The sequence below is a fragment of the Sminthopsis crassicaudata genome, chromosome 4 (genome assembly GCF_048593235.1).
Source record: "Sminthopsis crassicaudata isolate SCR6 chromosome 4, ASM4859323v1, whole genome shotgun sequence".
Lineage (NCBI taxonomy): Eukaryota > Metazoa > Chordata > Mammalia > Dasyuromorphia > Dasyuridae > Sminthopsis > Sminthopsis crassicaudata.
Genome location: NC_133620.1, coordinates 290,586,907 through 290,607,446, shown reverse-complemented (window position 1 = coordinate 290,607,446; position 20,540 = coordinate 290,586,907). Strand labels below are relative to the sequence as shown.

At 39.8% G+C, this 20,540-nt stretch overlaps 1 protein-coding gene across 1 annotated transcript; it reads left to right on the top strand.

Annotated features, from left to right (window-relative positions):
• Positions 1-132: 132 nt before the first annotated feature.
• LOC141566577 (uncharacterized) lies at positions 133-5,052 on the top strand. The gene is made up of 4 exons (XM_074311302.1): positions 133-328; positions 1,653-1,724; positions 2,195-2,308; positions 2,836-5,052. The coding sequence occupies exons 1-4, from the start codon at positions 133-135 to the stop codon at positions 4,128-4,130; spliced, it is 1,677 nt and encodes a 558-aa protein (XP_074167403.1). The 3' UTR covers positions 4,131-5,052.
• Positions 5,053-20,540: the final 15,488 nt, after the last annotated feature.

Below are 20,540 nucleotides of genomic sequence, written 5' to 3'. Positions count from 1 at the left end.
GTGGTTTTTACTTCCCCAGATAGTGGGGGGAGGGGCGTGGAAATCATTGGTTCTCCTTTCTTCCTACCCGACGGGTGGAATGTGGGCTCCAGAGCCGGGAGAGTTGCAGGGGCTGATAAGTGGCAAGGTTCGATGCGCATTTTCGGGAAGTCTAGTAGGAAGCTGTATGGCTCTGGGAGGGCTCGAGATCCCCCCGCCTCCCGCCCCTTCTTCGGGTCCTCTGCCTCTCACTTCCTGTTTCCGCTACTCCTTTCATTCGTCCCCGTCCCCAAATTCCCGTGCCTGAGTTCAGTCCGCTGTTTGGCTGGCAGTCGAATTGGTGGTGCAGGTAATTGGTCCGCCCGGTCCTCTCCCTAATGCCCCAGCCCCAGCTGTCAATCCTCCTCAGCCCTGGGATCCTCAAAACCAGGGACTCCCACACCCGTGAGACCTATACTGTGGACCTTCCATACAGGGACCCTCCCCTGCCCGAGGTCTTTCCGAGAGCCAGGATCCCCTCTCCCCTAACCCATACAGGGACTCGCCCATCCCACAGACACCTCCTCTAGCCCCCGGCCCTCAGGGTTAGAAACTTCTCAGTGCTGGAGCCCTGTGCCTTCTCCTCAGTACTCGCCCTCTCAGACGCATGATCCTAAATACCGAGAACGCTCAGCCAGACTCGTACACTGCTCGGAGACAGCCCCGAGCCCTTGGGGAGCTTCAGGATCAAGGACCTTTCTAGTGTCGGGTCCTGAACGTGGGACAGCTGCTTTACTATAACCTTCAGACAGCCTTTAGAGACCCCCACTGCCAAAACTCTCCCGGTGGCACTCTCAATGTCACAGACCCCTCCCCGAATTCTTGTACCCGGGAATGTCTCTGGGAACGACCCCGGGCGCTCTCCCAGGGTTTTCCCAATATCCACAATCCCCGTGGCTCCAGGCACCCTTCTATATGTGTCTTCTCTGGTTTTGAGGGTCATTGAATGACCACCTACCCTTTTCCAGCCCCCGGACCTCAAAGCCAGGCAGCACCTCCCCAGCTTCCTAATAAGCCATCCAAATTCCCGTTCTCAGCACCCTGCAGCCAAGCCAGCCTCCACCTCTCTGGGCATCCCGTTTCCCCAGGTTGCCTTCTTTCCCTCTTTCCGGATGAGACGCGCAGTGTTTCTGGCATGTTGGGGGACAGGAAGATGGGACTAGGTTGAGAGCTGAGGTGGTGTTTGTTCAACCTGAACCTGGTGCCTCAGAGTGGTCTGAGCTTGCTAACTTCATAGCGGCGGTCGGGAATGCTGGATGATATGGAGACAGGTGGGCGTGGGGGGAGGGGGAGAGAAGGACTAGATCTACATGAGGAAAAAAGTGGTGGAATTTCCCTCTTCTCTGTTTTGGTTCCAGAGACTGTGTTCCTTCCCCTTCTCATTAAACCTAACTTCCCAGTGGTCCTTTCTTTCCTCCCAGTCCTTTTCCCTTACTCCATCCTGGCGCAGCCCACAATTCCCCTTTCCCCCTGCCCTTCCCCTTCCTCTCCTGGTCCCCGTCCCTCCCCTTCTCCTCCAGCTCTTATGTCACCTACATCTTCCCATGCTTCTCTCCTCCCTGCTTCTCACTTTTCCCCACCTTCCCTCTCGTTGTCTTCCACTCGTCACCTTGATCCTTCCCCCCCTATGCCAGTGACTTTCACAGATGTGGCTGTGTATTTTGGCGATGTCATGTGGGAGAGCTACAGGGACCTCATCTCCTTGGGTGAGTACCTTCCTCCCCATTCTGACATTTATTCTATTAGGGGTGTGGAATTAAATTGAAATGTCAAATTGAGAGGTGATCTCTCTGTACTCTCTGCAAGCATTTCACTCTTTGAGGTCCCTAGCTCTTTTCTATTCACCCTCAGGCATCCTACTTCCCTTCTCCTGAGTCTTCCTGAACCCAGCAATTAGATTTTTATCAAGCACTTTTAATTTGCAAGTATCTGTACCAGATGCAAAGAATACAAGAACACACTAAAAAATGTGGTTTTTTGCCTTTGGGGAGAGAGGAGTTACAGAAGTCGATAGTACAATGAGTAGTCAAGAAAGATTTCATGAAAAAAAAAAGAAAAAGAAAGACTTCATAGAGGACTTGAACTGGGCCTTGAAGAATGGTTAGGATTCAGCTAGAGGGAGGATTTGGAGGGGAAATTTTTCTAGACAAAAATTGTCTTTGCTTTCTTGCCCCAGGATTTCCATTCCCTAAGCCAGAACTGATCCCTCATCTGGAGGAAGGGAATGAGCCATGGGGTCCAGGATCTCAGGAATCTGAAGAAATGGGAGTCCCAAAAGAATCCTATCCAGGTGAGTAACCAGCATGGAAAAATATCCTTTTGCCTTTCCTTCACCTCCTTATATCCCAAAGAGGGAATTATCAGCTCCAAGATTTAGAGCTTGAAAGGACTTTGGAGGTCACCAAGATTTAGAAGAAAATATCTGCCCAAAGCCAAAGGACTAGAAAGTGGCAGGAGCAAGAGTCTGAGGTTCTCCAGTGCCAAAACCATCAGTCTTCCCACCGTATTACATGGCCCCTCACCATCCTAAACCATACTCTTGTTCTCCAGTAATTAGCAGAAATCATCAAAGTTCTTACCCCTGCCATCAGTAGAGAGGGCTGACCTTTGCCCCCTGCCCCATCCCTTTCTCCTTGTGCCTCCAAGGATACAACTTGCTGTATGAGATGCCTGGTCCCCTCCATATCCCTTCAGGAATACTATATCACAGAGGGGAGGAAAACAATTTCCTAGGGATTAAACCACACCTTTCTCCTGTGCACTACTCTCCTCTTCTTCCTCTATATTTCCTTCATTTCATCACTGTCTGTCTCACAGGCATGAGGACCAAGGAAGAAGAAGAGGCAGAATCAGTCCCTGACCTTCCTTCTATCTTGGAGAGTTCCCCACTACCAGCTATACCTTGTGACTCAACCATCTCTCCACCCCCAGCATCCCCACCCCCACCCCCAAAACCCTTTTCCTGCCCTGAATGTGGTTCCTGCTTCTCACGACGCTCCCACCTTTCCCGCCATAGACTGATTCACTCTGGTGAGCGCCCCTTCCCATGCCCTGAATGTGGAAAGTGCTTTGCCCAGGGTGCCCACTTGGCCTTGCATCTGCGTTCCCATACAGGTGACCGACCCTATTCTTGTGGTCAGTGTGGCCGAAGCTTTCGACATGGCTCCCATCTGGCCAGGCACCGACGTACGCATCTGCCTGACCCCCCCTACAGATGTGGCCAGTGTGGCAAGGGTTTCTCCCAGAGTTCTGGGCTCCTACAACATGCCACTGTCCACACAGGCGAGCGTCCCTATATTTGTGCTGTTTGTGGCAGAGGTTTTGGCCGTCACCCCAGCCTTATCCGCCACCAAAAGTCCCATTCAGGTGAACGTCCTTTCCCCTGTCCTGAATGTGGCAAGCGCTTCACTCAGAGTGCCAATCTTGCTCGCCATCTTCGTACACATACAGGAGAGACGCCATACCTGTGTGGGGAGTGTGGACGTGGCTTTAGCCAACACCCTCGCTTAGTGGCACACCGAAAAACCCACCACACAGGACCCCCACCCCCACCTCCTCCTGTCCATTCCTGTGCTGACTGTGGTCTACTGTTCCCTCAGGCTCTGGCTCTGGTCCGTCACCAGGCAGCCCATCATGGTGGGGAGAAGCCATTCCACTGCACCCAGTGTGGGGAGGGTTTTGGTCACCGCTCCAACCTGAGGCGCCATCAGCGTGGCCATGGCGGGGAGCGACCATACCGCTGCAGTCAATGTGGCAAAGGCTTTGGTCAGAGCTCTGGACTGGTCCAGCACCAGCGTATTCACACTGGTGAGAAGCCCTTCCGCTGCCCAGATTGTGGGCGTGGATTCCGCTATAGCTCCAACCTGGCACAACATTACCGTGGCCACACTGGGGACCGCCCCTTCAGGTGTGAGCATTGTGATCGTGGCTTTACCCGTAGTTCCCACCTGCTCCGACACCGTGCCACACATGGTGAGGAGGATGGAAATGAGGACTGTGGGCCTGGAGGGATCCCTGTGCTGTCAATTAAGGCAATTTCCATAAGCCAGGAATCTCCCAAGGAATCTGGAGGTACTATCCAAGTGACTGAAACTTTCTCTCAGCCAGAGTGATTGATTTGTTCCCTATGGTTGGAGCAACTGAGTCTTACTCCAGCCCTGTCTTTGGCTATAGTGACTCCCAAAGCAGCCACTTTTTTGTTATCCAGATGATTACTCTTCCCTTGTCTTTTCTCAGAGAACAGGTAACCAACTCCCTGTGCCCATGCCAGGAGTGAGAGCCCCTAAGTGCCCTCCTTCTCTCTCTGCCCTAGAGGATCACCTCCTCTAGGGGGTGATTCCCTGTGCCTAAGGAAAAGTATTCCCCAAAAGAGAGTAAGCTCCCTGTTCTTTTCTCTCTTCATCTTTATCTAAAGAGTTTGATGAGATTGTCTCAGGAACAGCTGGCAATTACAGATCTCTGCAGAAAACTTCAAGGAAGGTAAACTGAATCCCTGTGATAATCCCTGCCAGGGATACAGAAAAATCACACTAATACTTTCAGAAGTTGCACTTGGTTCTTAACCACCATCCCTTTAATTCTGACTGATCCCATGATGCTTTAGAGGCTACCTGGGATTCTGTCTTTTATGGGTACCAAAGTACTTTCCACAACTTCCTTTGACAATGTGATCTACACTGACTATAGCTCCCTAAAGGTGCCAGATCTTAAATTGAGTTACATTGAGTCAAGAATACAGGCAAATCAGGCTATCCCTTTCCAGTTGCTTATATTCTCTTGCATTACTAATATTCTAAAGAAAACCTGTGATTTCCATATTGTAGATGCTCTCTCCAGTGATGTAGCTCAGAAATTGCCATTGCCCATGTCTTTGACAATTCTTATTACCATGCCCCCCAAAAAAAAGCATTACCCAGTTGCCAACCTTTAAATGATGAACCCTTCCAAACTTAGATTGCTTCTAGTGCAACAGACTCGGTGGATTGTTAGACTATACTTTCAAACACCTTTTTGATTTGATAAAACTTGTCAAAATTTAAATGGATTGCTCTCATAGCAAAATCTTAAAAGAACTTAGCCTCACCTCCATACCAAAATAAGCCATCAGAATAAGACTGTAGTAGAATGTTCCTTTGGATTGAAGCCTACAAATATGGGGAGACAAAATTAGGAAAATCAGAAGCAAGATAAAAGTACAATAGCAGGATCTGGTTGAAAGAAACTAAAAGGGGGGGGGGTGTGGAGTAAGGGAAGTTGGAGAGAGAATAGAAGATAGAAATAGGGGAATGAGACAGGGTATCACTTGTTAAGAAGGAATAATTTCATCATATGTGTTTTGTATTTTATAGTCGGAAAAATTTCATATTTTATTTGATCCTCATATAATCCTTTGAGGTAGATAGTCTCATTCTTATTTGTAAAGATGGGGTCTGGGATAGGAAAGGTCAACTTCATATACTCAGCAAAAGGAAAAACCAGGACTGGAACTGGATCTTCTGATTTGAATATCGATGGATGTTTCACTATATCTATACCACTTCTAATACACTAGTTGTCCTGGCCCTGCCATAAGAAAGCTTATAATCTATTTAAGAAAACAGAACATATCTAGGGGGGAAAATTAGGCAATATATCAGGATAAAGCAGTATGCAGTGAGGCCCCCTTATTTACGTTCCTCAGAACCCACTTTCCCCTTAAGTTGCTAAGGTGCTGAATTCCTAGCATAAGCACTATATTTCCTATCCATTGCAAGTAAGAGACCCTGTATGAAAAGCAGTCCGTGGTTTCCATAAAAGTTTCCAGTGAGGGATATGCAGTTCTCATACAGACATGTCACAGTGGAGAAAACTGGATCTAGTGCCAAAGTTGACACCAAAGGAGGAAACTATTTCCCATCTGTCCTTGGAGAAGGTACTGTGGGACTAGGATGAGAAAAGTCCATACTTGCTTTTGTTCCTTTGTGCTTATTGTTAATAAGGTATAAATAGTTATTTTAGTTAATTTATTATCTTTCCTCAATGTAACTTTTGGACTGTTACAGTAAATAATAAATATTTGAGTTGAAATCTCTCCTAGAATATGTCAAAGGGATTTACCTTTCTTTGTATCTCCAATATTGGGGCAAGACCTTGGCACATAGTAAGCGCTTAGTAAATGCTTATTGGTTGACTATTTTGATAAGTGCAAGAAAGAACTATGGAATGGCTAATATTTAACCTTAGAGATAGTTGCGTACAAAATTCTTTCTTTGCCAATAAGAGAATGGAGGTCTAGAGAGGGGAAAGAAGTTATATTGCAATACAATATCATGCTATAATATGAACCATATAAAAATGCTGAAGAGACATAGTAATCAAGTGATCTGAATCAAAGAAATGCTTCCTAAAGAAGGTAAGGATGGAGAGAAGGAGGGACATAGGTAGGTAGAAAGAAAAGAGAAAATCACACATTCTTTCAAAAGCAACATCTGCACCAGTAAATTCTATGTCCTGCTGCTATGTCTTTTATAGGTTGTCCCCTAAGGGACATAGAATGTTGAATATAGGAAACAGCAAATAGGTCAGTTTGTCTGGAGCTTAGATTTCTAGAGGGATACTTAATTATTCTGGAGAGATAATTAAGAGCCTAACTGTGAAGAATTTTAAATATCAAACAAAGAAGCAACTATATCCTAAGCAATTAAAGCTTCTTAAGGGGGGGAGGGGGGAATGAGTGGTCAGAGCACTGCTTTAGTGATATCACTTTGGTAGCAGTGTGAAAGATAGTGAGAGAAAAGAGACCAACTGGAAAGCTATTACAAAAGTTAAGGCAAAAGACATTGAGGCCTTAAATTAGAGAGGTGACCATATGAATGAAAGAAAAACTGGTAAGAGAGATTAAAGAGGTAGAATCAAGATCAGATCCCGGGATATGGTTGTTGAGGGAAAGGGAAGAAGCAGTAACAAAACCTATGTTGTGAACATAGGTATCTGGGAAAAGTAGTGGGAAAAGTTGAAAGGAAGAATGAGTTTAGAGAAAAAGATAAATTCTTTCATGAACTTTTTTGAGTTTGAGATAACTATGGGATATATGGGTGGAGTGTCCAGCAGGAAGCTGGAGGTATAAATATAGGAGATATGAGAGTTGAATATGTAGATTTGAAAATGAACTGCATAGAAGCAACAATTAAATTCATGAAAGCTGATGAGATCATCAAAGATAATATAGGGACAGATAAGGGAGCCCAGAGCAGAAGTATTCCTGCTCATCAGGGAATGATAAACCAGAGGGGGAAAAAACATTTGATTTTGGCAGTACGGAAAATGAAGGAGAAGAAATAAAAGATAGATTATAGATCTGAGTCAATAAAAGAGTAGTGATGCTATTTACATTATATTCACAATGATCACTAAAATTTCTCCAGATATCTTGGGATTTATAGGCGTTAATTACTGGATAGACTTTGTATCAGGCAAACTGAGACCTGTTAAAGATCTTAGAATAAAAAGGACAAGATCTCCCACTGCATTCAGGACCATTTCTAATGGTTCTGATCTATATTTTGCTACCAGACCTAAGATGGCTCCAGAAGAGAAGAGGCCTCCTTTTAAGGCCTCAAATCTAACTTTTTACCTTTTAATATTTCTCCTAATTCGCAAAATATCAAGTGATTCCCCTCACATGTCCCTACATTTCCTGACCTAATCTGATGCCCCCCAAATCCAAGAAGTTTATGGGAACATAACCCAAGTTGTTTCAAAGATGGATTTGTTCATTGGATTTGGAGGCAGCTCGGTGGCACAGTGAATGGCCTTGAATTCAAATCTAGATTTTGACTATGTGATCTTAGGCAAATCACTGGTGAGACTGCTGACCCTCCCTCATTTAAATACAATTTACTTACATGTTATGACATTACCTCCCTGAAGTCATGGTCCTTTTCAAAAATGCAAGACAAACAACAACCCTGTGAGTAATAATAGGAGCTGTCCCTCTGGGGATGCAATTGTTAACTGGCTAGTTGGGCAACACAGCTCTTTCTTTTGTTTGTTTTTCTCTTTTTCTTCTTTCCTTTTCTTTCCCTCTATTCAGTTAGGATATTATACCCTTACCTGTGAGTGTTCTGCCCAAATGAATGTAAATTTTGATGGCTAAAACCTTGCAAGATATTTTGGGATTTATGGGCTAGAATGATGCCTTAAACCCAATCACTTGGCTTCTGATGTATATCCTGCCATTGGACCCAGAGAAGAGAGTGAGGCTGGTGACTTTGCACTGCCTACCCTCATTTAAATCCAATTCACTTGCATCTCATAGCATCACCTCCCTGATGATATGGTCCTCTTCCTGAAGAAAGGACCAATAGCAAGGTTCCATTGATAGTTATGGATAATTAGAAAAGGATAAAAATTTAAATTTTCAGATGACAGAGAATGTAATTTGAAGGAATGGAAAGTAAATGTAGCAGAAGAAAAACAAGGAACCAAGAAAAGCAAATTGAGAATAGTATTAGCCAGAAAACTAGGAAAACCAGAAAATAGTGTCATAGAGATCAAGTGAGAAGAATTAGGGAAGGCATGTTCAATAATATCTGAAAAGAAGATGAAAACTTAAAAATCATTGCATTTGGCCAAGACAAAGTAACTGGTGAACTTAAAATAGTTAGCATTTATATAGTGCTTTAAAGTTTGCAAAGCACTTTACAAAGAATATCTTATATGATCCTCTGAACAACCTACTTTAAATATGGATGCTATCATTTACCTCATTTTACACATAAGGAAACTGAGGCAAGCAGAGGTTAAGTGATTTGCCTAAGATCACATAGTAAAAATCTAGTTTTGAATTCAAGGCCATTCACTGTGCCACTGAGCTGCCTCCAAATCCAATGAACAAATCCATCTTTGAAACAACTTGGGTTATATTCCCATAATCTTCTTGGATTTGGGGGGCATCAGATTAGGTCAGGAAATGTAGGGACATGTGAGGGGAATCACTTGATATTTTGTGAATTAGGAGAAATGTTAAAAGGTTAAAAGTTAGATTTGAGGCCTAGAAGGAGGTAAGGATATGGCAACAAGAAATATATACTCTACTATGTCCAAAAGGCTACTAAACTGTTCATACTCTTTGACCTACTAATGTCACTACTGGTCCTATATCCCAAAGAGATTATAAAAGAAGGAAACATATTTGTAGCAGCTCTTTTTGTGGTGTCAAGTTATCGGAAATATGTGCATCAAGTTATTGGAAGAGTATGTACATCAATTGGGGAAGGCTGAATAAGTTGTAGTATTTGAATGTTATGGAATATTATTGTTCTATAAGGAATGATGAATAGGCTGATTCCAGAAAAGCCTGAAAAGATTTACATGAGATGAAGCTAAGCAAGGTGAGTAGAACCAGCACAATATTGTACACAGTAACAACAAGATTGAGGGATGGTCATCTACAATAAACTTAGATCTTCTCAGCAATACAGTGATCCAAAACAATTCCAATAGTCTTAGTAATTTGCATCCAGAGAAAGAACTATGGAGATTGAATGCATATTGAAGCATACTATTTTTCACTTGTTTTTTCCTTGTATTTTCTTTCTTAGGCTTTTTCCCTTTTGTTTTTATTTTTCTTTCACAATATGGCTAAGATGGAAATATGTTTTAAATGTTTATAAATAAGCCTATATCAGATTGTTTGCTATCTTGGGAAAGGGAAAGAAAGGAGGGAGAGAAGAAATTGGAACTTACTTAAAATCTTACAAAAATGAATATTGAAAACTATCTTTAAGTGTAATTGAAAAAATAGAATACTATTAAGTGGGGAGGGAGAAATGTATTGTTTAATAAGAGCTGGAAGGAAACAAACTCAGTGCTGCTTTTAGGTTAGAACAGCTGAAAACCTAAGTGATAAACACTTGAATTTGGCTGTACAGACACCAAATGTAGAGGGCACAAAAGTCCTTGAACACCATTGTAGTCATATGCACTCATTTTTCAGAATGGAAGGCTTTCCCTCACTTTTTATCATTATTAGCAGGTTAGTGTTCTGGATAGGGTCTCTGGCTGGGACATAGTACAGAGGGGAAAGTAGAATAGAAATTCAAGAATCATGTGGTGTGGACATTGGTTCTCTTCAATTCCTGGTCAATATTCTATCCTAGACTACCCTGAATATGTATTAGATGGAAGAGGAGAGCAAGGGAAGCATCAAGAAAGCAGAACAACTCAAGAAGGGTAGATTCTTGGAATTCAAGGAGCAAAGGGAAAGACTTTGGCTGGGGTTCCTGAAATTTATCTTCTACTTCCCCAGGCTTAGTTTTGGAGTACTATGTTAGTCCAGATGCAGTATTGGGTAATTCTATCTTGATGGAAACAGTGCTAATTCTAATTCATTAATTCATTCGAAAATCAAGACATCACCCTCATGAAATCATTGGTCCTCTTTGAAATGAAGGATAAACAACCACCGCCTGGGCTCAAATCCTACCTCTTCTCCTTACTAACTGTAGAATCTCAAACAAGTTGCTTCCCTTCTGGACCTAACTTCCCTCCTCTATAAAAGAAGAAAATTGAATTAAATGAGTTATAAATAACTTTCAACTCTAAATACTATGAAATTCATTCTGGCAATGAGAAATTTACCCAGCTTCTCCCTATCCTGCATCATAGATATTCCTAGAACTCCTGACCTCCAGGTTTTTTAACCTGGATATCACCCTGAGCAAATTAGTCAGTGAACAAGTTACAAGGGCTCTATCATCAAGGGAAGTTCTGTTGATGATGTTCAAGTCATGAGCTACAAAGAGTTGCAAAGATGGGAAGTCAACCAGAATAAATTCACAAGCTTGAACCATCTCCAGGTCAAGGGGCAAAACTTTATTTCACTGCCATAAGGTGGGAAAAATTCCTAATGAGTTTGCAATTAACAAAGGCAGATTTGGGACTTTTATGGGAAAGGATTGTAAGCAAGGTATGCTAACTATGCCAGTTGTGTGCATCAATAAATCAACTGATGGTCAGACAGACCATCTTATACAAGACAGACAAGATATCTATAGCTTAATTTCCATATTGTATAAGGTAACTAAGTGTCAGTATAAGATCTGTCTATGTATGACAATTTTACAGAGTCAATATTGGGGCCTCTCAGATACTGGGTTGCTTCCAAAGACATTATCTTTTGCTGGAGTCCATTTATTCCATTATCACTTTGGATAGGACTGAAAGCAGAGGAAGAAAATGAGTCAGGACAGAACAAGGAAAATTGTAAAATGCTGTTGTCTCTAGAAGCTGCCGATCGCTCTCTGGGAGGAGATCTGCTGTGCCAACTCAAATCTCTCGGACAGATTCTTCTTCCTGTAGAGAACCGTTGTCTCCAGACAATGGCCGTTAACTCTGGTCCAGAGAAGTGATTTCCCTTCCTGCAGAGAGCCGCCTCAAGTCTGGTCTAGAGCAGAGACTCCCTTTTCCTCCAGAGCTGCCCTCTTTTATCCTCCCAGAGAATGGGCGTGGGATAATGCAAGGGCTTCTGGAAAAAATTACTTCAACCAATGAACTTGCTCCTCCTAAGCATGCAAGCTCTTCCCCAGAAATTCACAAGTCAAACTCTCAGGAAAGGCCGGAACTAGAAAATTATTAAGTACCGACTTAGCACTTAGTAAAAACCTAATATCTCATTATCTCATTAGCACTTAGTAAGAACCTAACAGAAAATGACCTGTTTCTGGTCACATTTAAACATGTTGGAATCAGGTCAAAGGAGAACAAATTGTTAAATTTTCAGTGTGAATATTTATACCCAGAAGTTAATATTATATTAAAGTTTGATTTATTATTTATTAAGGTATAGACTTAAGAAAATTACAAGGAAAATATTGATAATGCATATCAAACTTTAAAGGGACAGGTACATTTTTTAAGAGATCCAGTTGTTCAATGTTTACCTGCCTCACACCTCAACCAATAACTATAGTATGAAGAATCAGATATTAACTAACTCTCTCCTTCCAGTTTCTGCTTAAAATGTTACTGCTTCTAGAGCAACCCTTGGTTTTACTCTGATTTGGTCCTGGATCTATTCTTTGTAATAGAAAAAGAACTTTGGAGACCTGAGTTTGAGTCCTGACTCCGATATTAGCTATATCACTTAACCTCTACTAAGAAGGTTATGCTTCTACTAAGCTCTACTAAAAAGTATGCTTTGCCATCAACCCTGTGAAAACAGTACTGAACACACTAATTAAAGTTGTGAAATCTTTCAAGGCTCTTTTCCTTTATACTACTATGGTAAGATCAGGCAAATCATTTTCCTAGTTCTTCTCTCTTCTTTCTGCAGATTTTCATAAGCATCTCTGAATTATTCAAATTTATCATTTGCTCTTGTCAATATTACATTATTTTCATATATACTTTGTTCAGCCCAGTCAATGAACACTCATCATCTTCCCCCCTTACCAGTATTTTATTTTTTTTCCAATTGCACCTAAAAGTAATTTTCAACATTCATTTTTGTAAGATTTTGAGTTTCAAAAATTTCTCCTTCCTCATCCTTCCTCCCTTCCCAAGACAGCAAGCAATATAATATAGGTTATACATGTATAATCATATTAGACACATTTCCACATTAAGCATGTTGGGAAAGAAATATAATAAAATGGAAAAACCCCAAGAAAGAAAAACCCCAAAGTTTTACTTTAATCTTTAATACTTTTTAATACTTTAATCTGCATTCAGAGTCTATAATTCTTTCTCTAGATGTGGATAGCATTCTCCATCCTGAATCTTTTGGAATTATCTTGGATCTCTGTATTGCTGACAAGAGCTAAGTCAATCATAGTTGATCATCACACAATGTTACTGTTACTCTATACAATGTTCTCTTGGTCCTGCTCACTTCACCCAGCATCAATTTTCATTAAGTCTTTCCAGGTTTTTCTGAAATCCACCTACTCATCTTTTCTTATAGTATTTCACTACACTTATATACTTGTTCAGCCATTCCTCAATTGATAGGCATCCCCACAATTTTCCATTTTTGAGAACCTAGTTTTTTGTTACTACAAAAACAGGGTTACTATAGCTATTGTTGTATCTATAGGAAGTACTCTTAGAATATCAAAAGATGTTACTCCAATACTTTAGGTTTTTACCTTCTAGAACAACATAATAAGATACTGGCCAGGAATGGGTTACACAATGTCCCAAGCAAGAAGCACTGAGGAAAGCTGAATTTAGTTTACCAGTCATTTAATAAATGCTTACTATAAAGAAAGCAATAAATTAAGTGTTGGGCAAACAAAGATAAAAATTAGAGGAGACACAAGAAATCTATATTTTGGATCAATGCTAGAACCTGGATAAATATCTCTCTTTGCTTCTATTTCTCTTTTTTTTTTTTTTTTTTTTTTTTTTTTTAATATCTCTCTTTGCTTCTATTTCTCTGGGGTTTTTTGTTTTTTTGTTTTTTTTTTTAGAAATTCAAACCCACTTTGTATGCCATTGCATAACTTACAATAAATTTTGCCCCTTGACTAGGAGATGGGTACAAGTCTGCAAAATTTTTTGAGACACCTTGTGACACCAGTCTGTGACCCCAAACTTTTGGGATCCCCCCTTCCCCACTTCAACACTTTCATTCTTTCATTTGCTTCTTCTAAGAGATTTGCCTTTATGTATTTTAAGTTTTTCTATTATGGCAATAAACTATACCATATGTTGTCTTAAAACTTCTTTTAGGAGGAGCTAAATAGTGCAATGGATAGAACACTGGCCCTAGAATCAGGAAAACATGAGTTCAAAAGTGACCTCAGACACTTAATACTTACTGTATGGTTTCAGGTAAATCATTTAACCCCAATTGCCTTGAAACCCCACCCTCCCCCAAACAAATCGTTAAGATTTTGTTTTTTCTTTCGAACTATTCAGGAGCATTCTATTATATTTTTTATATACTTTTTATTTACCAGATATATGCATAGGTAATTTTACAGCATTGACAATTGCCAAATCTTTTGTTCTAATTTTTCCCCTCCCCCCCATAGCAGGTTGACCAATACATGTTAAATATGTAAAGTATAAATTAAATACAAGATATGGATACATGTCCAAACAGTTGTTTTGCTGTACAAAAAGAATCAGACTTTGAAATAGTGTACCATTAGCCTGTGAAAGAAATCAAAACTGCAGGCGGACAAAAATAGAGGGATTGGGAATTCTATGTAGTGGTTCATAGTCATCTCCCAGAGTTCTTTCGCTGGGTGTAGCTGGTTTAGTTCATTACTGCTCTATTGGAAATGATTTGGTTTATCTCATTGTTGAAGATGGCCACATCCATCAGAATTGATCATCATATAGAATTGTTTTGAGGTATATAATGATCTCTTGGTCCTGCTCATTTCATTCATCATCAGTTGGAGCATCCTATTATTGTTCCATATCCTCCTGGGAATCCACAGGGTTCTGTGTTTCATCAGGTATTGGTTGAATTTCCTTTGTCTTGAACTATATTTTATAGAGAGATTTGCAGTCTTTTAGATGTTATGGTTGCCATCTTCTCTTCCAATTTTTGAAGCACAGCTGTTGATCAATCTGCTTGTGCTTTAAATTGTTAACTAAATTTTCCTCCACTTAAAATCTTTAGTACTCTCTCCCTCCCCCCACAAATTCCCCTATTGCTTACTCTTTGATTCTTTTTACATTAATAATAGATTTACTCCTGGAACTTTACATCAAAGTTATCCTAACTTCCTCTCACTTTGGGGAATTCATTTTTGACTGGCCTTAGTCCCAGTCCTAAGGCAATTTGTAGAAGAACAAAACTGGCCCTACTTAGACATCCTTTACTCCAGATCTTGTGCAGGCTTAAATGTTGGAATCATGCCCCATTTCCCTTTGTTCTTTATCCATTTTGGCTGAGTAATACCACCACAGTTCTATCCCTCTGTATCACCCCCTATACCACAAGTGATGAACAGATTTGAAATCCACAGCTTGTTGCCACAGAATGGTGGAATCAGAGCAGAAACAAGTATTCTTACAAAGACTCAAGCATTAGCAGGGAAATTTGAATGGGTCCTAGAACACAAATTGGTGTGTTGGGTCAGGTGTTCAAATAAAAAGTAGAAGCTAGTATAGGGAAAAAGTTGACTGAGTGAGCAATTTAGGAATTAACATTCCCCACTGTTAATTCATAAGACTATTACTTTCTTAGACTTCTTATAATAACTCCTGAAGCCAGACACAATTGCTCTAGTTTTGACACATACTTTCTCTTTTGAGGGGAAGATGCATTAATAAAGATTAGAAAAATGTCTCCCTCATATTTGAAGTATATTTAGATTTTTAGTGTGAATCTTAGTCTATTCCAATTTTTGTGTAACTATATTCCAATTTTCTCAGCAATTTTTTTTGCTTTTTTATTTATTTTATAATTATAACATTTTTTTGACAGTACATATGCATGGATAATTTTTACAACATTATCCCTTGCACTCACTTCTGTTCCAAATTTTCCCTCCTTCCCTCCACCCCCTCCCCTAGATGTCAGGCATTCCCATACATGTTAATATGTTATAATATATCCTAGATACAACATATGTGTGCAAAACCGAATTTTTTTGTTGCACAGGAAGAATTGGATTCAGAAGGTAAAAATAACCTGGAAAGAAAAACAAAAATGCATACAGTTTACACTCATTTCCCAGTGTTCCTTCTCTGGGTGTAGCTGATTCTGTCCATCATTGATCAATTGGATCTGAATTAGATCTTCTCTTTGTTGAAGATATCCACTTCCATCAGAATACATCCTCATACAGTATTGTTGTTGAAGTGTATAGTGATCTCCTGGTTCTGCTCATTTCACTCAGCATCAGTTCATGTAAGCCTCTCCAAACCTCTGCTAGTCATTTCTTACAGAACAATAATATTCCATAACATTAATATACCATAATTTACCCAACCATTCTCCAATTGATGGGCATCCATTCATTTTCCAGTTTCTAGCCACTACAAAAAGGTCAGCAATTTTTTTTAATTGAGTCCTTATAGTAGTTGAAGTCTCTGGATTTATCAAATACTTTGCTATTGTTGGCTTCTGTATGATGTGTACCTAATCTGTTCTACTGATCAACTACTCTAATTTTTTTAACCACTACCAAAGAATTTTGGTGATTTATGTTTTGTATTAGAATTAGAATTTTAGGTGGCTCAGTGGATAGAGCACCAGCCCTGAATTCAGGAGGACCTGAGTTCAAATCTGGTCTCAGACACTTAACACTTCCTAGCTGTGTGACCCTGGGCAAGTCACTTAACCCCAGCCCCAGAAAAAGAAAAAAAAAAAAAAAGAATTTGAATTTTGGTACTGCAAGTTTTCCTTCTTTATCACTTTTTAAAATTATTTCCCTTCAGATAACTGACTTTTTGTTCCTCCAGATGAATTCAATTTTTCCCTAACTTTATCCAATAATCCTTTGAACTTTAATTGTTGAAAGGTTAAATAAGTAAATTAATTTAATTTCAATAGGCATTTTTATTATATTGGCCTTACATAATTAATATTTCTCCAATTATTCTGTTCCTTTCCTATTTCTTCAAAAAGTGTCTTATGGTTGTGTTCATGTAGTTCCTGTAGGTCTTGATAGACCCCAAAATATATTTTGTTTGTTTGTTTTAATAATTGCTTTCTATTTTCAAAATACTTGAAAAGATAGTTTTCAACATTCGCCTTTGTAAGACCTTGTGTTCCAAATTTTTCTCCCTTCCCTCCTGCCACTTCCCTCCCCTAGATACCAAGTAATCCAATATAGATTATGAAATATCTGTTTCCCTGCCTTAGTTTCCCTGAATTGTTTTGCCTCATTTTCTCTGGTAGCCACCTCCCAACCCCTTCCTGGCCATTAGGACTGAGAGAACTAGAGTTTCTGAAGCTCTGGCCACTCTCACAATCCAGTGAGTCATAAAACTCCAGATGGCTTATCGCAAATGCCTGGTTATCTTCTGCCTCAAATTCCTGTTTCCTGTTCAATATCTTATTGACCCTCAACCTGTCAGAATTAAAAATTTATGGACCTTTCCTGAAATTTCCATTCATCCAGTGCTTGCCTTTGTTTCCCTGATAGCTGGAACTCTATAAAAGTCTCTGGAATTACTTACTGATTGCTGAATGCTCTGAGACAAAAGTTCCATCCAGCCAGCTAATCTGGCTTTGCTAGTCCAAATTCTCCACTATTAAATATTAAAAAACACTAATCTTTGTCTTGCCTCAGTTTCTCCAGCATTACAATTAAACATTGTGCAATTCTACTAAATATATTTCACAAGAAAAATCAGATCAAAAAGGAAAAAAATGAGGGAAAAAAGCAAGCAAACAATAACAAAAAAGATGAAAATATGTTGTGATTTGCATTCAATTTCTACAGTCTTCTTTCTGGATACAGATGGCTCTCTCCATCACAAGTCCATTGGAATTGGCCTAAATCATTTCATTATTGAAAAGAACTAAGTCTATCACAGTTGATCCCACATTCTTCTTGTGGCTGTGTGCAATGTTTTATTGGTTCTACTCATTTCACTTAGCATCAGTTCATATAAGTCTACGCCTTTCTTAAATCATCCTGCTAATCATTTCTTATAGAACAATAATATTCCATTATCTTCATATACTATAACTTATTCATACATATCCAGAGCATTTATATACATATATATACATATATGTATACACACACATCTATACTCACATGTGCATGTGTATGTACACATAGGTCAGGATTTAATATAATTGCATATCTATCTAAATAAATATATATATTTGAAATTACATAATTGACCTCCTATTTTATATTACTTGCCTTTCTACCAAGTGAAGAATCACCAGTGATTATTTGGCTATTGGAGAAATGATGTTCACTGGGAGGTCAGATCTTCATTAAGGATTATCAGTTGGCAGGCAGATTGCCCACATATTGTGATGAGAAAGAGATTGCTGCAGACTATTTGGGAAGAATATATAAAGTGTTGGGCAAAAGAAAGAAGAGGAATCAGATGCAGAATTTTATTGTGTTAGCTGCCTGAATCTCAAAGTCATTCTTTCTTAGTACCCCAAAGAGAAACTAATAAGGAAAAATTAGTAATATCCTGTCCCTTCTTGCCAACTGTTGTCCAGGAACTGATGAGTGAGTTTAAAACTCTCATTGTCATCAGGATGGGTGGAAGAAGGTCTAGAGATCCTACAGAGAGTCACTCTTCCCAGAAATCAGGGACTCAGTGATAACCTTCTTTAGGAGAGGAAATCATCTATTGGTACTACAGATTGCTCTACACTGTTGTAGACTGAACAGTAGGGCTCTCTGGTCATCTAAGGTTATTTTCACTATAACATGACCAATGGGCTAAAGAGGAAGTCTTTGCTGGCTTCTTAGAACATTCCATAATCATGCTAGGGGCCCAGTGTAGAACAAAAACAAGTATTAGAAAGCTCAGAAGACTTGCTGCTTTTGACATTATTGAGACCTGGAAAACAAAACATCTTGAGAACACGGGCTTAAATGTTTGTGATGTTGACTACTCATTGTATTAGTTCCAAGAGTACCAGAGATCCCTATGTAAAATTCCTCTCTCCCGGCTTGGAGAGACTTACATCAACTGATGCTGAGTGAAATGAACAGAACCAGAAGATCGATGTACACTTCAATGCTGTATGAATATGTATTCTGATGGAAGTGGATATCTTCAACATAAAGAAGATCCAACTCACTTCCAGTTGATCAATGATGGACAGAAACAACTACACCCAGAGAAGGAACACTGGAAAGTGAATGTAAATTGTTAGCACTACTGTCTTTCTACTCAGGTTACTTATACCTTTGGAATCTAATACTTAACGTGCAACAAGAAAATGGTTTTTACACACATATATTATAGCTAGGTTATATTGTAACACATGTAAAATGTATGGGATTGCCTGTCATCGGGGGGAGGGAGTGAAGGGAGGGGGGGGATAATTTGGAAAAATGAATACAAGGGATAATATTATTTAAAAATTACTCATGCATATATACTGTGGGAAAAAAATTCTAAATTAAAAAAAATTAATTAATTTAAAAAATAAAATAAAATTCCTCTCTCCCAATGGGATAAATATGTATCCTCTGACCTTATTTTAATGTTGGAGAAACTGATGCTGAAAGTCAAAATCAGGGGTATAGTATCCTCTATGGAGGACATAAATGACAGTCAGCTGACTCAAGTGCCTGGTATATTGTATATAATTAAGAGACTTACCCAAGACCTCAAATATTAACAGTTTGTTTTTGAGGCAAGGTCCTGACTCCTAAGACAGCAGTTTAGTCCTGTGGCACTAAGTTTAGCCTTCCAAGTTCAGAACCCTTTCCACTACACTAGCCAGCTTTCTTTAGTGTGTCTATGCTTGACCAGTGGGAAAAACACAAACTCATTGACTCAGAACATCCAATCAATCCTGAAGGTAGAGAAAGAGCATTTTAGACTACAACAATAACAACAAAAATACTGAGACGAAAGCAGAGCTTTATCTTGCTCACAAAGCACAAGCCTGTTTGCTAGACCAGTGCCTGGTCATTTCTTCCAGAAGTCATCTAACCATCATAGGGGCCCACACATATAAGAGTCAGACAAAAGGATTTTGCTGGGGTTTTTCCCCCTACAGTCGTGAACTGGAAGGGCATGCAAATGAAATGTGAATATTATTACATATGTACTCACACCAATCCATTTTCGGTACCCCTTTATGTTTTGTCTTCTCTCCATTAAAATATAAACAGGCAAGGTTTTTCTTGCTTGTTTGTTTATATATCTTCAGTACTTAGCACCATCCCTAGCATACAATAAGTGTTTAATAAATGCTGTCTGTCTCTATCTGGGTCTCTCTCTCTCTCTCTTTGGTACAGTCATTCATCCACAAATCTAATATCCACATAGCCAATTTTCACTGCTTGAGGAAGCAGAGATAGGGTTAAGAAAGGTGCCACTTGTGATCTTGCCTTTTTTACCCACTAGGAACAAGTTCTGAGAGTTTATCTGATCACTTTTAGTTTTATTATTGTTGTTGTTTTTGTTGTTTTGGGTTTTCTTGTTTGTTTTTTCTGAGGCAATTGGAGTTAAGTGACTTGGTCACATAGCTAGGAAGTGTTAAGAGTTTGAGGTCACATTTGAACTTAAGTCCTCCTGAATTCAGGGCTCATGCGCCATCTAGCGGCCACTTGTCTGATCCTTTGTGAGACAACTAGCAGCATGGACAGGATAAAAAGAATCTTATTTATATTTATGACCTCTTCCTAGTCTCATTTGGATTTCCAGCATTTGGAGAGAAAAGAATCATGGAAACGAGCACATGGTGGAAGCAGGGAACCTTAAGCAAAAGGACTGAGAATACTGGAGTAACTGAGACCTGTCCTGGGCAGAAGATCATTTCTACCCAGAATCTTTAAGTACTAGGAACATTTAAAGAATCTCGTTCATTATCTAATTAGAAGATTCCTCCCTACATTTCATTGTTCCTAAGAGAAAAG